The sequence below is a fragment of the Periplaneta americana genome, chromosome 16, assembly GCF_040183065.1.
Source record: "Periplaneta americana isolate PAMFEO1 chromosome 16, P.americana_PAMFEO1_priV1, whole genome shotgun sequence".
Lineage (NCBI taxonomy): Eukaryota > Metazoa > Arthropoda > Insecta > Blattodea > Blattidae > Periplaneta > Periplaneta americana.
Genome location: NC_091132.1, coordinates 61733995 through 61756588, shown reverse-complemented (window position 1 = coordinate 61756588; position 22594 = coordinate 61733995). Strand labels below are relative to the sequence as shown.

The 22594-nt window shown below is 36.0% G+C and overlaps 1 protein-coding gene across 1 annotated transcript in view; it reads left to right on the top strand.

Annotated features, from left to right (window-relative positions):
• The first annotated feature begins 3906 nt into the window (after window positions 1-3906).
• Window positions 3907-22594, top strand: part of tll (nuclear receptor subfamily 2 group E member tailless) — a 30084-nt gene continuing 11396 nt past the window's right edge. Inside the window, exons 1-4 of the mRNA XM_069849398.1 lie at window positions 3907-4039; window positions 13703-13977; window positions 18403-18546; window positions 21813-22060. Coding sequence (XP_069705499.1) covers window positions 4027-4039; window positions 13703-13977; window positions 18403-18546; window positions 21813-22060 — 680 coding nt within the window. The 5' untranslated portion in view covers window positions 3907-4026. The remainder of the gene's footprint in view (window positions 4040-13702; window positions 13978-18402; window positions 18547-21812; window positions 22061-22594) is intronic.

Sequence of the window (22594 nt, the reverse complement as noted above, 5' to 3'; positions counted from 1 at the left end):
GTCAAAGCCTTAATAATAAAATAAGGAAATATAGAAACATCGTAATTTCAAGATGAAGAAAAGAGATATTGTTGCATTTCATTTAGTCGCAGTATGCTTACATTGGCGGCTACTAAATGCAATGCAATATAATGTATGGCTAGAGCACTGGACCCAGCTTCGATCCCTGGTGTACCTCTGATTTATTACTTTTGTTGGGAAAGCCCATGGTCCAGGTAACACACGGGTTTTCTCTGAGAGCTCCGATTCCTCTGTGGCATCCTAATAAATCTCCATCATCATTATCTTATCGCGGGTGTAGCGTAGACCAGCCTCATGTGTAGGTAAATTTGTCTACACAACAGGCTTCATATGAGTAAATGAACAGTCAACTATCCACCATTAGAAGAAAAAAAAAACAAAATATTTGAATCGCTTATTTTTAAAACCCCTCAAGTGATAAAAACAAAACTCTTGCGAAACCAATAAAAACTGTTTAGTTTCATTAATTTTATTTTAATTGTCAAATTGTGTTTAACAAGTGATATTAGTTGTTAAATATGAGGTTTATTTACCATTAGTTGTGTTTTATAATATATATATATATATATATATAAAGTCCCCCCAAAAAATTAAATTAATTAGGATGTTATGGGGTTTTTCCAACAATCAAACTGAAACTAAGCAAATTATTGCCTTTTTGCAAGTATTAGAGTGAATGAAAGTAGGCTAAGTATGAACAACTTTATAATCTATGTAAAAACTACGTATAAAATCACAAAAAAATAAATAAAGTTTTTTTTTCTGCTTTAACAGACATTTTTCTTATCAGGACTTATTATTTTTTGTGTTCGCTTCCTCTGCCATTATTATCTTTGTTGGTGGTAGGCCATGTGTACAGTTCTGCGTAGAATCCTTTCACTTCATCCGATATGTACTGCAAAATCTTCTTAAGGTCCTCTTCTTTTAGCATTGATTGGTAGCCTCGAGCTGTTATAAGCTAGGTCTGTTAGCAGTTCAAAAGGTAAATTTTCAGCACAAACATTTTTCTCAGGAATTCAAATGGTGAATAATTCTGCCGTTCAATGAACTCTTCACAAAGAACTTTACCTTTTCACTCATTGCAGTGAAAAAACTCATTCACCTTCGACTACTTTATTTGAAAAACACCATATGTGATGCTAGTTGTGGGTTTTTTTTTTTTTACAATAAATGCATATTTCTTGTCCAATTTTTTTACATGTTACAGTCATGCTAGATATAGGGCTTTTATATCAAAAGATGCGCATTCATGCTGGCAATCAAAATCTACACAAAAAACGCATTTTGTAAAAAATGTCGGTTGTGGTGTTTTTACAAAAAACGATTCATTTAGTAGTGCGTCTTAAGGTTCGTTCCAACAACAGTCAGTAACCGTCTGCAACCATCGTGAGTATGCGCAGTACAGGAAAGGCGTTCCAACACACTGCGAACCAGTTCTGGACCGGAAACATGTACTGCAGTCAGGCGTGCCAACAAACTTTTGACACGGATCCGGAACTGTCAGAAGTAGTCAGCGGATTGAGGCATGGACTGGTGAGTGCGTATCTCGGGCATGCGCATACGCTCACCAACGTCTCCTGGATACTGAAGAAAGACATGATCGACTGTTCACATCAGTGAGGTTAAGATGAAAAGCGACAATGCAGACGAATAATAAAACTAGTGATTTAATTTAAATTTCCGCCAAAAAGAAAGAGAATGAAAATTATTTGGGTATTGAAATAATTAATTACATTTTCAACATGCAACTTTGATTAAAAGTATAATAAATAAGTATAATAAATAAAGCACATAAATTAATTATTAAAATGGAAAAAATATATTTCTTTTTAGATGAAAGAGTCCCCGAGTGTACGACGTCGAATTAGCAGGTTCTTAGCTTCCATATTTTTTGTTATCTTTCTACAGAAAATTATCGAAATTCTGCAATTTGAATTAGCTGTGAAACGATAAATTCTCTGGCAAAGATGATCACAGTTATAGCATCTCTGGATTTAGTATCAATGATCCGAAAGAGCGTTCCAACATCATCCAGTTCAGTTTCAATACCGTAACAGAAACCCAACCAGTGCATGCACATAAGATAATCCATGGTTAGTATATGAACTGCTAGGCCTACATGAACCGCTACTTGGAACAAACCTTTAATAAACACAGTTCAGTTCCGTACAAGTAATGGTATTTATTTATTTATTTATTTATTTAGTTATTTATTTATTTATTTAGTTATTTATTTATTTATTTATTTATTCATTCATTTATTATTTATTTATTTATTTACTTATTTATTTATTTGAATATACAATTTCTTGAACCCTATTTTACCCGAAAGTACATTAGGGTTATAGTCATAGAATGATAGTTTGTATTATTACAAGGAGAATTCATTTGACGTGGGTAACCCAGTCTTGCTACTTGAAAGTAACACTTATATTTACTACATTAATTTTAATTAATTACAAGTTCTTAAATATATTACAAATAAAATTACAAAACTATAACATGTTTTTCTGAACACATTAAATTATGATGTCATATATTGCATTACAAATATGTAAATGTCCGACCATAATTAATATTCTGTTTTCGAATACTGGACAATGAAACAAAGGGTGGTCCACAGTTTGCTGTCACAGACACATAAGTAGCCATTTTCCTTATATAATTTAAATCGTTCTAAATAAGACCCACATTTTCCATGACCTGACAAGAATTGCTCTAACAAGCAAACATCCTGATGGGGCAGTTAAAAAAGTTAAATTTTCTTCTTTCACCTTGTTAATAATGTCAAAACAAGTGCTTATACAAATGTTGGTCATTCGACCGCAATTACGAGGCCGTCCAGAAAGTGATTTTCCGTCGGGCCGTTTACAGAAAAAAACACAATTTCATGGAAAGATTTATTGAAACAGGTATAGCAATTGTTGCGCTATTTTTCAACATATTCCCCATCAGAATTAAGACATTTGTTTTACTGTGGGATCAACAGAGAGGTGCACAACACGACACAAGGATACAAATATTGATCCCATGGTATGACAAATGTCTCAATTTCAGTGGGGAATATGTTGAAAAACAGCGCAACAATTGCCGTATCCGTTTCAATAAATCTTTCCATGTAATTGTGTTTTTTTTTCTGTAAACGACCCCAAGGACGGCCTCGTAATTGCGGTGGAGTAGCCAAAATTTGTATATGCACTTGTTTTGACATTATTAACATTGTGGAAGGAAAAAATTTAACTTTTTTATCTGCCCCCATGAAAATGTTTGCTTGTAAGTATAATTTTTTTTATTGGGTTATTTTACGAAGCTGTATCAACATCTAGGTTATTTAGCGTCTGAATGAAATGAAGGTGATAATGCCGGTGAAATGATTCCGGGGTCCAACACCGAAAGTTACCCAGCATTTGCTCGTATTGGGTTGAGGGAAAACCCCGGAAAAAACCTCAACCAGGTAACTTGCCCCGACCGGGATTCGAACCTGGGCCACCTGGTTTCGCGGCCAGACGCGCTGACCGTTACTCCACGGGTGTGGACTTGTAAGTATAAGATCCGAAAGAATTTTGTTGCTATTTAAGCGGGTGTCTACCCTAGGAAAAAAGATTTTTCTCGTAACTGAACGCTTTGTACTGCATAGCCACTGATTAAGTAATGGTATTTGAAGGGGCTATGAATTTGTTTGTGGTTGCAGGTCGCATCCTGTACGACATCCCTTGCAAAGTCTGCCAGGACCACTCGTCTGGGAAGCACTACGGCATCTTCGCATGCGACGGGTACGTAGCACAACTAGAGCGATGCGATGCGATGTAGCGAGCTGTTGTTTCAGCCTTGTTATTGAAGTGCCTGCATTGTTTGGTGTGCAGCTGTGCCGGGTTCTTCAAGCGCTCCATCAGGAGGCAGCGTCAGTACGTGTGCAAAGCCAAGGCGGAGGGCAGCTGTGTGGTGGACAAGACGCACCGCAACCAGTGCCGCGCCTGCCGCCTGCGCAAGTGCGTCCAGGCCGGCATGAACAAGGACGGTAAGCTGCCGCCATTTACATTATACAAATTGTTACTTAACGCAGCACTCATTTATTTCATAGATATGCTGAATCATTAATGTGTTGTCTACGTCAGATGCTTGTGTTGAGAGTCCTTCACTGGGATCTGAACGCAGTGCTTTATAGGCCTAATCTTCAGTGGCGGCTCCTGCATATTTCTTAAGAGGAGGAAAGAAATTAACAGCACTAAATGACACCTTCTTGAATGAAACATGCTACAAATTAGCCTACATGCATACATGTAAGACCAGGTAGTGTTGGGGTTGGCCTTCCCTTCTGTATAGCAATAATCTGTTCTTGTAAACTGAGTTTCCTAAATTGTCCAAAATATATTATGATTTCACTTCCATTCATTGTTGAATAATTGCACAAATTAACAATTACAAGGAAATTCACAACCTCGTAGCATTTTTCGAGCTCTACAACATCACACGTGTTAGAAGAGACTAGCTACTAACTCGTAACCGGAACCGTTTTACGGAAAAATGGAAATGGGAATGGGAAGTAATCTGAGGAAAGCGAGAACACTGCACCCACCCACGTGGTCTGTGTTGCCACATGTACATTTTACAAGTTCAGTATCACATACTTTTGAAGAATGTCAGTTCTTGTATTGTTCAAAGCTGCCGGTGGCCGATTAATTTTTTATGTTAAAAATGATGTAGTTTGCAGTACCTACTTTCAGTTTCAAATATATTTGTACAAAACTGACAACTTGGCTGTTGCCCTGTCTAGTAAACAATGAATAGAAATGAATTTCAGGGGCCAACTACGTAAAACTACTTCCTCTTTGTTTTACATAAACCCGACTTTAACCACAGTCTAATACTTACAGTCACGCAACTCATACGTATAAAATATGCCAACATTTGACAGCTGGCGCGACAGTAGCCCTCTAGCGGCAGGCAAGTTAAAAGTGTGCACACGACACATGATAACATATCAGAAAACGGGTTTTGCGTAATTTGTTTTATATTTTTATGCTATACAGTATAAGTGTATATGATTCTTATTAATTTTACTTTAGAATCCTAGAAGAATTTCACACGCAGTTAATCTACAAGTTTCAGAAGCTGTGAATAAACGTAATTCTTTCTGCTCCTTACAACTGAATCATGGTCCTGTTCACGTATCATGGTTTGAAATAATATAATTGTTCGTACGTGGATGGTTAATTAAATTCATTCCTAAATATATTTATGAATCATTGGAACTCTATATTTCCTGTGAGAAGAGTCAAAATTAATAGCTTCAAAATTGAAGGGCATATCTCGTAGGGTACATTGCGTGGTGAATTCCTCTCCCTATTTCCTGAGAAAGTAACTATTTTCCATACCGCAAATTGGGGCAAACTCGGCCGCTGAGGTAAACTTGAAAATAAAAAGGGGAAGATTTAAACCTTAATATGACAGACATTGATTTATAAAGTTCATTATTTTTCATTTCTTAAGAACCGGTATTTCCTTTATTATTTTGAGTGGCAAATAGTGCTGATATTATGGTTTAAATGTTTATGGCAAGTTTACCGCATTTTACATTACATTTCCAGTTTTCACACATAAGCTTAATTTTAACTTATCCTACTTATATAATACGTAATTTACATGTCCTTATTGTTAATATGACGTAGGTTGAGAACAAATAAATGAACACACAATTTTGTTGAAAAAATTGTGACTTCAATTAACTCAGAAAATCTAGGCCTAATTTTATTTTCAGAGCAGAAGTGGTGTAAGTCAAAATGAGTAATGAGGGTTAAAGTAAACGTTCTTTATAATACAGCGCAAAGTAGCAGTTAATATTGAATTTATTTAAACTATTAGTAGTCAGTGAATAGCACGAAGGATATATTAATTGCTACTTTGCGCTGTATTTTACAGAATATTTACTTTAAACCTCATTACCTAATTTTGACTTACACCACTTCTGCTCTGAACGGCTCAAATAATCACTGGGAATATAAAATCAACACCAATAACAGTCATGCAAATTGTTACAGAAAAAATTGCTTTTTATATTAAATTTAAGAAGGCTATTGAGACCTTAATACGTCTGCCACATGAATCTACACCAACACATCAGAAATTTATCGACACAGTCTGGATTTATTCAAGAAGTGAATATTTTGCAAAAGGATTACAATAATCCATGAATTCTTGAAAAATTAACATCATGATCCCTACTTGAATGCAATATAACGTTCAACTTTTGAAAAATATAAAGAAAAAAAAGACGAATACAAAAATTATGGAATTACTTGCATTAAAAACTTAAGATACATTATCCAAAATCGGAATGGTTACACATTTACACATATGATTTCTGCAAAAAATTATTATACTGTAACAGGTATTTACTTTGGTTTTATTTAAACTCTTCTTCCTGACATACAAATAGGTAACATAACTAATAAATGTTTTATAGAATACAATACGTAGGCTACCTTCAACGTGGATTATTGGTTACGACTGAGTAATGATTTTCTCTTGGTCTTCAGGGAATCTGAAGAACGACAAATTCGGAGATTTAAACTTGTTACTGCAATTTTCGTCATTGCACACATTGCCTTTATTCCGATGCATGATTAAAACGTTATTATAATATCTCTCATCCCTTTAAAGCATATGCTGGCTGAACGAGACTATGACCAGTGCCTTGCCTGCCGCTTGGGCGCTAGTGTCGCGAATGTTGGCAGAAAAAGTGTTGAAGTTTCGTGACTGTATGTATTAGACTGTGCTTTAACTTTCAAATATCCACGAAAGTTTCAAACCATGAATAGTAGCCCTATATAAAGTGCAATGAATAATATTTTTGATTTATAATTAAAAAAAAAAGTTTACATGGTGTCTTTCATAGCGTTGCGTTAAAACTGTTTTTATTGTGCCTCCTCCTAGATGTGTTACAGTCCGGTTGAATGCAACATCGTTAGATGGCAACGGTAGCGAGCTTGCTGCACGACCAGTCGGTTTCTATTTCCCGCCCATGACTGATTCAGAGGAGGATCTCCTCCCTCTCCGTTCATTTACTTGCTTTAAAACTCTGCTTCTTTCTCTGGCCGCTAGTGCGCTGTTGTCTATGTGTGTTAACTGCAGTAGAGGAGGAATGGAGTGCCTTTCCTCTACACAGACAATCTCGCATCTTTCTCACGGTTTTCTACGGCACATGAGCGCGCTTCGTTTAAAACTCGATCAACCTAGTTTTTCTTGTAGCTGTGAACTTAAAAATTATCGAATCTTCCTCGAATTTCAAGGCACATATTTTATTTGGTATTTACTTTCAAAAGAAGAAAATGTGAGGAGGACGTTCCTCCCTTCCCTCCCCCGAGGAACCGCCACTGCTACTCCTCGATTGATATTACGTCGTATGCAGTGGCGGCTCGTGATAAAAAATTGTGTGTGTTCACAATTTTCTGTTCCAAAATCGAAGAGAATTTGAAATCATACGTTTAGCCTAATATGAAATGTCATGATTCCAATGTTTCACTATCGAAAAAAACCATACGTAAATTCAAAACAACATATAATAATAATAATAATAATAATAATAATAATAATAAAACCCAGTCTTTTTATTTCCAATTTTTCCTGGTAAGCCAGTTTACCTAGTTTTTTACTGTTCAAAATTACTTGAACAGAGTTCATTGTTTACGTTTGTCAAAAATAATTATATACCATAATGCCGTTATTTACAAAAGCGTGTGTTCAGTAATATATTTTGATCCACAACACACTGATACACTAGAGCCTATAACAGTACTGTAATCCCATTCGCATAGACTGATTACTATAAATACATGCCAGTAAATATTATTCTTAAATAATATACACGACCATACAGATACTTAATTCATACTACTATCACATTCAGCCAGCACGTGTTTGAAAGCCAAACTATGCTATTATGCTAACACTGATGTATAGTAATTCACAAATTACACTCTCGTAGCAGCACTGTACACACATACACATAAAGTAAACGTTCCGACAGTGAGATGCTGACACCTGCAGGCTAAAATACAGACTTATTAAATGTTCTCCTCGAGATATAGCACGTCAACGATAGGCATCGATGCACCTGATATCTGTAGGATAGATTCACTGTTCTCTTAACGCTTTGTGCTCTTGACGAGTCATAAGCGGCCAGCGAAAGACAATTTTCTCCCGCGCATGCGTGAAATTCCTGTAACCTTCTTGAAAAGAGCACGGCTTGTACGTGAACGGATGTTGCCAAGTTTACATAAGACGTTTATGCAAGATGCGGGAAGTTTAAAATACTCGATTCTGATATACATCCCCACTACGTCAATACGGTATTAAATAATAAAACTAGTCGCGCATTAATGGAAACAAAGTGTTCACGTGCTCTTGTGCCATTATTGACGCACCGCCACTGGTCGTATGTTTTGTGGCTTGCGTTCAGTGATGTCATCGTGAGTACAAATTTGCCGATGGGTGCCGTAGATGCAGGTTCAAATTTAATGAGGGACAGGCATGAATTTTGGCGTAGGGTTAGTCTATGAAGTCGGGTCAATATAGGGACTGCAATTAATGGTATGACAAAAACCACCATAATTTTCAAAGTACAGTAAAACCCTGATTATCCATCACCGTATTAACCGACTGGTGGATTATCCGACTGTGTTTCTCTCTCTCGCTTTATTTGGTTTGCAGAAAAATATGAGTATTGTACATTATATTGGTATGAATTTTTTTTCTACAAAGTGCTTTTTTACTAACCTTTACCCTTACGCAGTATGATCTACTCTTCGAGTGGTCATACTGCCTAACTTCTATGCAAAGTATCTTCCACAGGTGTCAAAAGAAAACGTGTTTGCTACGAAAAAATGTGCAAGTAATTGAGTGGTTTGGGAAATTAGAAATTGTCTCATCACAATAGCAGATAGGAACTACAATTATGCGCGATTTAATGAAAAACAAAATATAATATAAAGTGCATCAAATTTGTAAATCTACCTCTACTATTCCTATCTTTCCACAGACAGCTGTCATAAGGAGTTTCCTTGGCCATTAAAAACCCGTCGTTGAAAACTAGACTTAAATTAGAGAACTTATGATCCACTACTCTAGCGTGTTAAAAGAAAAGACCTAGGGGGAAATGACGAAATTGTGTTATGCACTTAGTTTATGAACACCTTTTAGAATACGGATTATCTGATTTTTTCGATTAACAGTTCACTTACCTGCTTCATTACCATGGATAATAGAGGTCTGCTGTAATAGACTTACAACGATAATACTAAAATACTATTAAAGGGCAAGGACTCCCGTAGCGATAATGTGCAACGAAGTAGCGTGCATATCCCACCAATTCCACCGGCGAGGCCCGAAGATGTCGTTTTTCGGCCGCAAGTCAACATTTCACTCAATCTATCTCGGCATCCGGTTAACGTAACATTTTGGTGTTTGGTGTCGTTATAAAGCTCTCTGAGAAATCTACCAAATAAATTGCAAATTTACTTTATTCAACGCAAAATTAATTTTATACTATTTATTTATTTATTTATTTATTTAGGCCTATTTATTTATTTATTTAAACTATTTAGACTATTTTTTTTCAGAAAGAAATAGGTCTATACATTTTGAAGATGCCAAACAATATCACTTATTAACGTAATAAGAAACGGCAAAAATCTCAGCAGGAGGTAAGAGTAGATCAAACGGAGTCGAACAAGCTCAAAATCACCAGTATCGAGCAACTTAAACAGTTTCAACAGCGCAATAATAATAATAATAATAATAATAATAATAATAATAATAATAATAATAATAAGTAGCACATGGATTCTTATGTATGATAATTATATATTATTGGTAATGCCTCTCGTTATTTGTTCACGGGATATATTTTTCACTCGGAATTGACACCAACAGCATTGTTTGTGTAAATTCAACTAAATCTGTTTACACAATTGTAGAAAAATAAATTTCACAATAGTGTTACATTGTATAGACAGAATCAATCATTCGGAAAAGAGCTCATGTCTGCATTTATCTTTTGGCCTCGTGCCTCGAGTACAGTATCAACTGGTGTGTTCTGGTTTAGAATGCAAAATCTGTAATATTTTCCTTATGTGTTAGGAGTGAAATTTTTATTCATTGAAAAAGTGGAAAGAGACCGATGCACCAAAATTTAAGAGGCAATTCTACATGTTAAATGTAGCAAAACTATTATTAGACTTTTCCTTCGATGAAGTACCATTAAAGCAGGAAAAAATAGTCTTTGCTCAATATTTGCAGCGTTCTATTGCAGTAGTGGCTCTAGAGAAATGGCTGATTGCATACAACCAGATATGTAAAAATTATCTGAATAGTAAATATCTTCAATCCTTTTTTGCATATCAAACCGTTTAACCATGAATTTAAATTGGATAATTGCGAAAATCGTTAAAGTAAATCTTGCAATACAGCGCACGTCGCGTGTTACCGACTAAGTACAGCAGAGGGGGAGTAGAAGGTAAGGAGTGCAGGCTGCGCTTGCTTAGAGTTATTGCAGTAGCCGTGATGTTGCCAAATGCTTTAGAGAAACATAATGATTTCCTCTAAAACTAGAATGTATTTTCCTGTTTGTGATTATGTATTCAGTCTCTTTTGTTTATTACATATATTTTTTATTATTGTTACTTTGAAGTTAATACTGATTGTGTATATGTATTCAATCTCTCTTTTTTACTTAATTATGTTTATTATTATTTTTAAGTTCAAATTTGTATACCGGTATGTATTTTTCTGTATGTGATTTGATCCAGGTTGAGTGGAAGAGAAGGCCTGATGACCTTAACTCTGCCAGGGAAAATAAAACTATTATTATTATTATTATTATTATTATTATTATTATTATTATTATTATTATTATTATTATTAAAACGATGAAAGTTAGAGAAAAACTTTTTTGTATTTTTCAAATCTCTCCTCATGATCTATTACCAGTTTCATTTTGGTGCGGAGGTTACCATCCATCCTGTATGGTAAAAATGCAACTAACAACAGACATTTAAAAGTACATCCAAGGATTTTAATTAGTAGTGAAATTACCATCTTTATTCAGCTGTGTTTGCATTTTCAACTACTATATCGGAAGCACAATGCAATGTACGCATGCGTCAATCTTAAAATTACGTTTAATACGTTACAAGATAAAATGCAAATACCCCGTAGACTCACACCACTTATAAAACGAAACGAGATTTGCTTCTTTGTCGCCAATGTCGAGCTCGTTTCGGAAACTGCAATAAAGTAATCTTTGCAAATGAAAATGTATGCAAAACACAATTACCGTTCATTTCTCTTTAACAAAATAATACATAGTGACCTCCCCTTCACAAACCCCAAGCATTGTAACAGTTCAGGCTATAATAGAAATAGCGGACAGTACAATACAAATCACTTTGTTCAGCCCCCCCTAGGAATGCGCCTGAAATTAACATTCTACAAATTCCTATCTGTTACTCCAGTAATATAAAACACGAAGCATAAAACCTACTGCTTAATAAAATGCTTCGTTTCTGGGAAGCAACGAGTGGAAATATTTCCGAACTAGGGCGAACTAGGCAGCCAAGAGTGTGCAGAAAAAGAAAATCTCACGGAATGTTGATAGCAATTTCACAGCCTCGTTTATATGGAGTTCCTTGATATGAGTTAATATAATGGGAAAAATAAACATAGATTATATAACTACATTTTGAATTAGAATAAACATTGTTATAAATAATGAAAGATTAGAGCAAGGCTATCACATTACCTACCTAGGCTGTAATATTTAATATTTATCTTTGCATGACTGGCTAAATTACTACGACTAAATGGTACAATCAAAAGTATTTTCAGGAAAGTGAGAAAGACTATTTTAAAATTGTATACGGTGTAAACGATATAAACTGCTAAAAATAATCCTGGTGGTAGAGCATAAATAACTGAAGAAAAAAGTCAAATGAAGTTTTCCTGTATCTGTACATGTTTTTCCAGAAAAAAAAAATGTTTTCTGCGTCTAATGCTTTTGAAAAAGAGAATAAAGTCATTATTTTCTTTGCCTGATACGTATGTTGAAGCAGTCATTTGTTACTCTGCTGTATATTGGTGTAGTATGTTGGGTGCAAAACGGCTGGGGGGCTCATTGTGCTAACCACACGATATCTCCATTCTGGTTGGATGATTGTCCACCTCTGCTTCGGCATGTGGCCGTGAGGCCAGCAGCCGGCTGGTCGGTCTTGGCCTTCGTAGGCTGTAGCGCCACGGATTATTATTATTAATATTATTATTATTATTATTATTATTATTATTATTATTATTATTATTATTATTATTATTAGTATGTTGGGAGCAAAGATATTAGCAATGTCATTAACGTTCATTCGAAATGTAAACAAATAATTAAACCAACAGCAATCTTGAAAGAAATGGTATTTTACAAATGAAAAATAAAATTGTAAGAAATCATTAAATTTTACTAGAAAATTGTTCAGTAGACCGATATAATATAGCCTACTGCCTGAATAATTGTGACACTTTATATCATTTACACACTGTATAAGATTATTGTGATGTACCGAAGTACGTATGATATTTCCGTGTAGGAATTCTACACCATATGATGAAGAATTGGTGGAGCGAAGAAAAATTCTCTCCGGCACCGGGACTCGAACCCGGGTTTTCAGCTCAACATTCTGACGCTTTATCCACTAAACCACATCAAATTCCAGCTCCGATGCCGGATTGAATCCTCTCAGTTTATGCTCCACCTCTTAGTTTCCCTTTAGTGGCCAACCCTCATGCACTGTGTCACAGATGTGTGGCAGTGGCACAATGTCCAACACACTATGTGCAGAGGTGCACTCATTACGAGTGACTAAGTGCCGGAATCCGACGGAATGAGCGCCGTCCTAAATCACTAAGTGATTATTTACGCATAGAAGTGCCTCAAATTTATGGTCCCAATGTACTATGCATATATTATTTCATAATGATCTGCAGCCAGGAAGTCACAAGGAGGATAGCAATAGCAAAGGAAGTTTTTAATAGAAATAGAAGCATCTCTTGCGGATCTCTGGAAAAAAAATGAGGAAGAGACTAGTGAAGTGTTTTATGTGGAGTGTGGAATTATATGGGGTAGAAACATGGACGTTACGATGAAGTGAAGAGAAGCGAATAGAAGCATTTGAAATGTGGATATGGAAAAGAATGGAGCATGTGAAATGGACAGACAGAATAAGAAATGAAGCTTGTTGGAGAGAGTGGGTGAAGAAAGAATGATGCTGAAACTGATCAGGAAGAGAAAAAGAAATTGGCTGAGCCACTGTCTGAGAGGAAAGTGCCTACTGAATGATGCACTGGAAGGAATGGTGAACGGGAGAAGAGTTTGGGGCAGAAGAATATATCAGATGATAGACGGCATTAAGGTAAATGGATCATATGCGGAGACTAAGAGGAAGGCAGAAAATAGGAATAATCGGAGAATGCTGAGTTTGGAGTGAAAGACCTGCCACTGGGTAGAAAACTATGAATGAATGAATATAAATTTATTATTATGAAGAATAAGGGGGGCAGGAATAAGCATAGACAAAAGAAGAGCTGGTAGGCCTACAATTACTATCTAACTTTAAACGGTAGGAAATTCCGTGTGTTCCAGCTGTGCAACATGAGCGTGGGCCCAGAAACTCGACGTTGCGCAGGCAGATGGCGCTTTTCTACAAGGAGCCCAACTCGCCGCCCCCGGGAGAGTTAACCGGGTCACTGGGCGTCGCGTCCGTTTCGCCGCTTCTGCAGCCGCCGCCTCCGCATCCACCGGTACTCGACCTAGCGCTTCCCAAGGTGCCGCGCCCCGAGCCACCCCACCCCCTCCTGCAGGCGTCGCCGTTCTTCTGCAGCCCCGCGGCCATGGCGGCAGCTGCTGCTATGCCCAAGGTAAGATACGAGTAACAAGAGATGGGTGGAGAATTTCGTTTACAATGGGGTCCCACCAAAGGCGATTTCAGACGTAAGAATTCAATGTTGCCTAATGTAACAGATAGAGCAAGTAGCAGCCTTTTTGTGATACGAGATATAATAGAGACAAGCAGATCACCATGTTTTTGTTCTTACTCGACTTGTCTCAACTATAAAGCCTTGGTTTTTCTGAACCGACGAATGCAACGTGCGGGGTGCGAGATCCGCCACGAACAAATCCGGACTACACGAGAGACAGTGAGTGGTTTCTATGGCTGCAAGATGAGGAGACCTCGCATCTCGCAGTTATAGAAACCACTCACTATCTCACGTGCAGTCCGGATTTGTGAGAGGCGGACCTCGCACGTCGCATGCGTCGGTTCAGAAAAACCAAGGCTTCAAGTTCTCTAAACTTAATATTATTTAGTCTAGTTTAGAGTTTCTAACTTTTCCAAACTCGCATAAAGATGTCGTATATTTAACGTGTTATAAATTTACAGAACATAAAAGAACTCTGATCCTGAATGAGAGAAATGCAAGAGAAATTCATTTATAGTTTGCGATTCATATCAAAATCAATCTAAGCATATATACAGGTGTTCAAAAAATATGAAATATTGCTCATAACTTCTTAACTTCTAATGTTACAAAAAAAAAAGTTATATACAAAAGCTGTTGGAGACAAAACCATACAATATAAAACTCGTGTTCGAACAAAGTTAGTTATTCAGACATACAGGGCGTGAGAATAAACTTTATTTATATTAAAATTTACATACTTATTCCGAATCTTCATTACATTTTACGTAGTAATGTGTAGAAATTTTACCCTTTCACCATTTTTATTTTTTCTAACTATTTCTTAAACTTGTTTCCCGGACTTCAAACGTGGGACAAATAAGTAAATAAAATGATGTTGAGTATGCCATGGTAAAAAACAACTTGTTACGAATCCATACAATAGCCTCGGAATGGGACTGATTCTCTGGCACGACCACAAAATGGGGGAATAAGGGTACAGTACATCAGTTATTCATAGATTTCAAAAAGGCATATGACTCGGTCAAGAGACAATACAATACCAGTGTTCGCACAAAGTTAGTTATTCAGACATACAGGGCGTGAGAATAAACTTTATTTATATTAAAATTTACATACTTATTCCGAATCTTCATTACATTTTACGTAGTAATGTGTAGAAATTTTACCCTTTTTATTTTTTCTAACTATTTCTTAAACTTGTTTCCCGGACTTCAAACTTGGGACAAATAAGTATATAAAATCATGTTGAGTATGCCATGGTAAAAAAACAACTTGTTACGAATCCATACAATAAGCCTCGGAATGGGACTGATTCTCTGGCACGACCACAAAATGGAGGTATAAGGGTACATTACATCAGTTATTCATAGATTTCAAAAAGGCATATGACTCGGTCAAGAGAGAAGTTTTATTTCATATTCTTATTCAATTTGGTATTCCCAAGAAACTAGTTCGATTAATTAAAATGTGTCTCAGTGAAACTTACAGCAGAATCCGTATAGGCCAGTTTCTATCTGATGCTTTTCCAATTCACTGGGGGCTAAGGCAAGGAGATGCACTATCACCTTTATTTTTTAACTTCGCTCTAGAATATGCCATTAGGAACGTTCAAGATAACAGAAGGGTTTGGAATTGAACGGGTTACATCAGCTTCTTGTCTATGCGGATGACATGAATATGTTAGAAAATCCACAAATGATTAGGGAAAACACGGAAATTTTACTTGAAGCAAGTAATGCGATAGGTTGGAAAGTTAATGCCGAAAAGACAAAATATATGATTATGTCTCGTGACCAGAATATTATACGAAATGGAAACATAACAATTGGAGATTTATACTTCGAAGAGGTGGAAAAATTCAAATATTTGAAGCAACAGTAACAAATATAAATGACACTCGGGAGGAAATTAAACGCAGAATATATATATGAAAAATGCCTGTTATTATTCGGTTGAGAAGCTTTTGTCATCTAGTCTGCTGTAAAAAATATGAAAGTTAGAATTTATTAAATAGTTATATTATTGGTTGTTCTGTATGGTTGTGAAACTTGGACTCTCACTTTGAGAGAGGAGCAGAGATTAAGAGTATTTGAGAATAATGTTCTTAGGAAAATATTTGGGGCTAAGAGGGATGAAGTTACAGGAGAATGGAGAAAGTTACACAACGCAGAACTGCACGCATTGTATTCTTCACCTGACACAATTAGGAACATTAAATCCAGACACTTGAGATAGTCAGGGCATGTAACACTTATGGTTGAATCTTTGGGAAGGCCGAGACGTAGATGGGAGGATAATATTAAAATGGATTTGGGGGAGGTGGGATATGATGATAGAGACTAGATTAATCTTGCTCAGGATAGGGACCGATGGCGGCCTTATGTGAGGGCGGCAATGAACCTGCGGGTTCCTTAACAGCCATTTGTAAATAAGCAAGGCCATAAAAGTAAACAGAAGACCATGACTAACCAAACTTTACAACAGATGCTTAAAATGAGAACCATTCACAACCAAACAACGTCCCAGTCGATCACGAAACCAGTAAATTGTAAATATGAGATGGAACAGATTAGTCATGTAACTGTTGATATATGAGAGCCAATTGTATACTTTTTTTTTTTTTTTTTTTTTCCTTTAACGTCAACTTAATTTTTCTCGCCTTTAGCACTGTGTGGGTTGGTTCCTTTCTGCATAATGTGGTCCAATTATTCTCGGGGTGATCTCATAATATGTCTATCATCTATTGTTTAGACTTTAGACTATCTTGTATTATTTACGTGTTAGTATTACTTCATTATTAAATGGTCAGGGAATATCACTACTTCTGAACTCTTAATGTTAACCAAAATTTTCACAAGAGGAGACGGAATATACTTACGTACTTATTCACTCACTTACTTACTTACTTACTTACTTATAGCTTTAAGGAACCCGGAGGTTCATTGCCGCCTTCACATAAACCCTCCATCGGTCCCTATCCTGTGCAAGATTAATCCAGTTTCTATCATCATATCTCACCTCCCTCAAATCCATTTTAATATCATCCTCCCATCTACGTCTCGGCCTCCCCAGAGATCTTTTTCCCTCCGGCCTCCTAACTAACACTCTAGGCCTAATATGCATTTCTGGATTCGTCCATACATGCTACATGCCCTGCATATCTCAAATGTCTTGATTGAATACACTAAACCAAAATTTTCAGAAGGGGAGACGGAATACACTAAGGCCCGATTGTATAAACCATTTAATCTTAGATCAGAGGTTAAATTGATCCTTGTTTCAGCTGAACTTGGAATTTTGTGTTGTATAAAGTCTAATCTGAGATTAATTTATCTCAAACTAAAGTCAACTTTGACTGAAGAAATTTCTCCGATTAAGTTAGATGATCCAAGTTCAGTTATTTCTTTTCTGTTTGAAATATACGAGTGACAGATTGTGCAAATAAAATATCCATTATTATTAATATGAATAGATATGTTAGGTACATTTATATAATATATTTCTTTCAATTTCTTGCCTTAATACACAAACATTCTTATATTTTATAAGGCTCTATCGTGTTCAGCAGTATCAAATAACATAACCTATAATTATATTATGTTTATAACAACCATTAATTATTAATGGATATGATAGGTACATTCATAAATGTTCAATTAACTGTATTAGTAAACGAAAATTGTAGTTTTATAAAGCTTTATTATGTTTAGCAGTATCAAACACCATAACATAATAATAACTTGGAGAACAGTCAATCTTCTTATATTGTCCGCCATTATTTGCATTGCAAAAAAAAACAGTGTCTCCAACAGAGTGTAATACGGAAAGTCGCCAAAAAGTAGTTGTAAAGTCGCTAGATTTCTCATTATCAACAAGGAAAGATTAAATTTTGTCACCATGGGGTGCTAAAAAGGTCACTAAATCCCTATTTAAGCAATATAAAAGTTAAAAGAAATTGTTGTTGAAAAAGAGTTAAAGTCGCTAGATTGGCAACACTGAACAAACCTGTATAACATGGTCCGCGCATCACGTATTTCACCTGTTTATGCGATGTTGCCAGATCCTTTTCACGTGAACTTAGATTGCATTTGAACCAAGGTAATTTGATCGCAGAAATGTTTTATACAATAGAAGAAGTGTCTGAACTCGGTTCCCTTTTCGATCTTCGATCAAAGTTGATCTTTAGTCAGGGAGTTTTATACAATTGGGCCTAAGAGATCAATTTCTGGAAGCGGATAAAAGACTTCGTATTCGAACTTATGACTAGTTTTATGGCGCGCCATAAGCGTTATCAATATGTCTCTGCGTAGCTGTAATCAACTTTCACCGCAATGTGTAACAGTTCTGTTGCTTTTGTTGCAGTTCCCTCTGGGTCTGACGCTGCCGTCTCCGTTCCCGTCGCACACGACTGAGACGTTATGCGAATCCGCAGCGCGCCTGCTCTTCATGAACGTAAAGTGGGCAAAGAACGTACCTGCATTCACCAGCCTCAACTTCCACGATCAGGTGCGTTTGACACGACCATGCCGTCCGGAAAATATGAGAATTTAATATAAATATGGAATATTTCATCTTGACGTAACGACCGGGACGGTTCCGGGCTAACTCAATCAATCATTCAATGAACAAATCAAATAAATGAGGGGAAAATGAGAAAGAGAAAACCAAAGTTACATGGATGTGCGTGGTTTCAAGACTCTTGTGTTTCATCTTAACATTTATGAGAGCTCCTAGCCTAAAGGCCACTTGTCTCACATAAGGGGGCTTGTACACCTTTCGCTATCATAAATTTAGTAAAATTTATAGTTTAATTTCTTTATATCTTAAATTAATTTTGTGCTGCAATTTGGTATAGCGATTAAGTAATATTTCCAGATTAATAAACAATTTTTAAAATCCAAAAAATAAATAAATAAATAAATAAAATAAAATAATAATTTTAATGATAGATTGGTTTCTCTGACATCTTGTGCAATTTTGGATAATTTAATGTGTTTTCCTTTATTTTATTCGTAATGACTGTTAACAATTTCTATCCTTATCAGTTGAATATATACAGAGTGACTCACGAGGATTTATCGCCACTTACGGAGCTTATTTCCAAAGACATTCTGAGTAAAAAATGTCATATAAACATGTGTCCTAAACTCAAATTTTTCAGAGTTACATTAATTTGAAATTGTTTGAAAAATACTATTATTCTTTAGTTTCAAGGTCAAAAGAATATTACAAATAAAGAATTAAATATTCAGAAGTATTTCTTTAATTAGCTAGTATTCTGAAGCTAAAAATGTGTTCTGAATTCCATAGTTGCTTCATACAGAATTTTTTTTTTTTCGATTTTGACTACAAAATTACATTTTTCTTACGCATTTATCACAACAAATGTTACAAATTACCCCACTCTTGTAAATTATTTAAGACTGCACATTCGTCAGCACAATTAGGCCTAAACTGGAACGAATCAAGTTCCTAAAGTCGTATGATTTTTAACAATTTTTATATTAAGTGCGTAAGAATAATGTAATTTTTAGTTAAAAATTGAAAAGCAAAATCTGTACAAAGCAATTAACAACACATTTTCAGCTTCAGAACACCAGCCAATTAAAGAAATGATACTTCTGAATATTTTATTCTCTATTTGTAACATTTTTTTTTTTACCCTTAAAGTCCACACCTGTGGAGAAACGGTCAGCGCGTCTGGCCGCGAAACCAGGTGGCCCGGGTTCGAATCCCGGTCGGGGCAAGTTACCTGGTTGTTTTTTCCGGGGTTTTCCCTCAACCCAATACGAGCAAATGCTGGGTAACTTTCGGTGCTGGACCCGGACTCATTTCACCGGCATTATCACCTTCATTTCATTCAGACTCTAAATAACCTAGATGTTGATACAGCGTCGTAAAATAACTGAATAAAATAAAAAAAAATAAACTTACCCTTGAAACTAAAGAAAAAAGGTATTTTACTAACAACTATATTATATCCCACCTTAAGCAATTTAAGTAAATTTTTTCATTGAAAAAATGCTGAAAAAGTCATAAACTAGTATGAAAGTTAAATAATAGTCTTTATAAATATCTTACAATATGTACAACTTTCAGTAATTTTTATTTGTTCTGGAGGCCTGGCTCGGGACATCGCAGAGTGAGGATGATTGTGGAGTATGATGGAATGAGAGGGAAACGGGATAATGCCGAAAAACCCCCTCGCGCCCGCTTAGTCCACCACAAATTCCTTTATGACCCAGACGGGGATCGCCAAGTTGAAAGGCAGAGAGGCTAACCACTCGGCCACGGGTGTGGTCATTAACATTTTAAATGGGAGGACAATCGAATCATAACATTCATAAACCCTACATGTCCATTTATTACTAAATTCAGTTATATATGGTTTCGTATTCTAAACATAGGCTATGTAGACTCATAATATTATGAAGAGAAACGCCACATTTTCTGGCTTTTCTATTGGATTATGGAGCCTCTGTATCACTGAATCCCCATTTGTAGGAAAAATGTTAGGTTTCTCAATATTTTAAGTTAGCACTATTTTTCAACCCAAAGCTAGCTCTATGAGTCTTATTCTTTACCCATAGACTACGCCGATGACATAAAAGTATCGTTCACTAATGAAATTCTGTGAAGAGGTAGAAGTGTTTTCTTAAGGACTTAGGCCCGATTGTATAAACCATTTAATCTTAGATCAGAGGTTAAATTGATCCTTGTTTCAGCTGAACTTGGAATTTTGTGTTGTATAAAGTCTAATCTGATATTAATTTGTCTCAAACTGAAGTCAACTTTGACTGAAAAAATTTCTCCGATTAAGTTAGATGATCCAAGTTCAGTTATTTCTTTTCTGTTTGAAATATATGAGTGACAGATTGCGCAAATAAAATATCCATTATTATTAATATTAATAGATATGTTAGGTATATTTTTTTCAATTTCTTGCCTTAATACACAAACATTCTTATATTTTATAAGGCTCTATCGTGTTCAGCAATATCAAATAACATAACCTATAATTATATTATGTTTATAAAAACCATTAATTATTAATGGATATGATAGGTACATTCATAAATGTTCAATTAACTGTATTAGTAAACGAAAATTGTAGTTTTATAAAGCTTTATTATGTTTAGCAGTATCAAACACCATAACATGATAACAACTTGGAGAACAGTCAACCTTCTTCTTATTGTCCGCCATTATTTACATTGCAAAAAAAAAAAACAGTGTCTCCAACAGAGTGTAATACGGAAAGTCGCGAAAAAGTAGTTGTAAAGTCGCTAGATTTCTCATTATCAACAAAGAAAGATTAAATTTTGTCACCATGGGGTGCTAAAAAGGTCACTAAATCCCTATTTAAGCAATATAAAAGTTAAAAGAAATTGTTGTTGAAAAAGAGTTAAAATCGCTAGATTGGCAACACTGAACAAACCTGTATAACATGGTCCGCGCATCACGTATTTCACCTGTTTATGCGATGTTGCCAAATCCTTTTCACGTGAACTTAGATTGCATTTGAACCAAAGTAATTTGATCGCAGAAAAGTTTTATACAATAGAAGAAGTGTTTGAACTGGGTTTACTTTTCGATCTTCGATCAAAGTTGATCTTTAGTCAGGGAGTTTTATACAATTGGGCCTTAGACATATCTAACTCCTTTACCAAAGTAAGGCTAAAGTCGTGTTTGTAAACCCTAAAGACACGGACTCTACTAATTGATGTTGTGTCCGTCAAATACTGTAAATTAACGGTTTGTCGTCGTTTCAGCTGCTGCTACTGGAGCAGAGCTGGAGGGAGTTGTTCGTGTTGGGGGCCGCGCAGTACCTGCTACCCTTGGAACTGGGTCAACTCGTCAGCTTTTGCGGGGTGAATCACAGGGACTCCGAGCGAACACTGGCCCTCCTGCACGAGGTTAAGGTGTTCCAGGAGACCCTCACCAAGTTCAAGCAGCTCCACGTCGACCCCCACGAGTACGCCTGCCTGCGGGCTATCGTCCTCTTCAAGACCAGCGGTAAGTGCAGGGAGTGTTTTATTGCCGCGCCTTGCCTTCCATGCCGCTGCGAAGTAGGCGATTACAGTCACGTTTCGCATGGTCTGTCACCGCGGGAGGGCTGGCTGATATCATAAATGTTCCCAATTGCTCTGTCCCTTTGTCAAAAGTCTTCTCCTTTACCACTGACGCTGGCGTCCCTCCAATAACGGTCTGAAAGTCACTGTTTTCTTTTAAGTGCAGTAAAACTTGTGTTACGTTGACCAGCTTTCTTTCCGATCAAACCTAGTGAACATATCGATCGTCGAGTTCAAAAGTGCGACAACTCAAAAATTGCAATTTTCTGGTTATTTATACTACTGAAAGCCCCTTTCGGAGCTCTTTCCGATTCAATATTGAGATAAGTCATATTTACAACCAAAAAGAAAAAAAAAACTAAATAAACTGCTTTAGAAGTAATTATAACTATGGACTTTACTAATTCATTATTAGTACATTTCGAAATTTATTAATAATGAACTGGAAGATTGTGATATATTCGTCCTGAATACTGACTCAT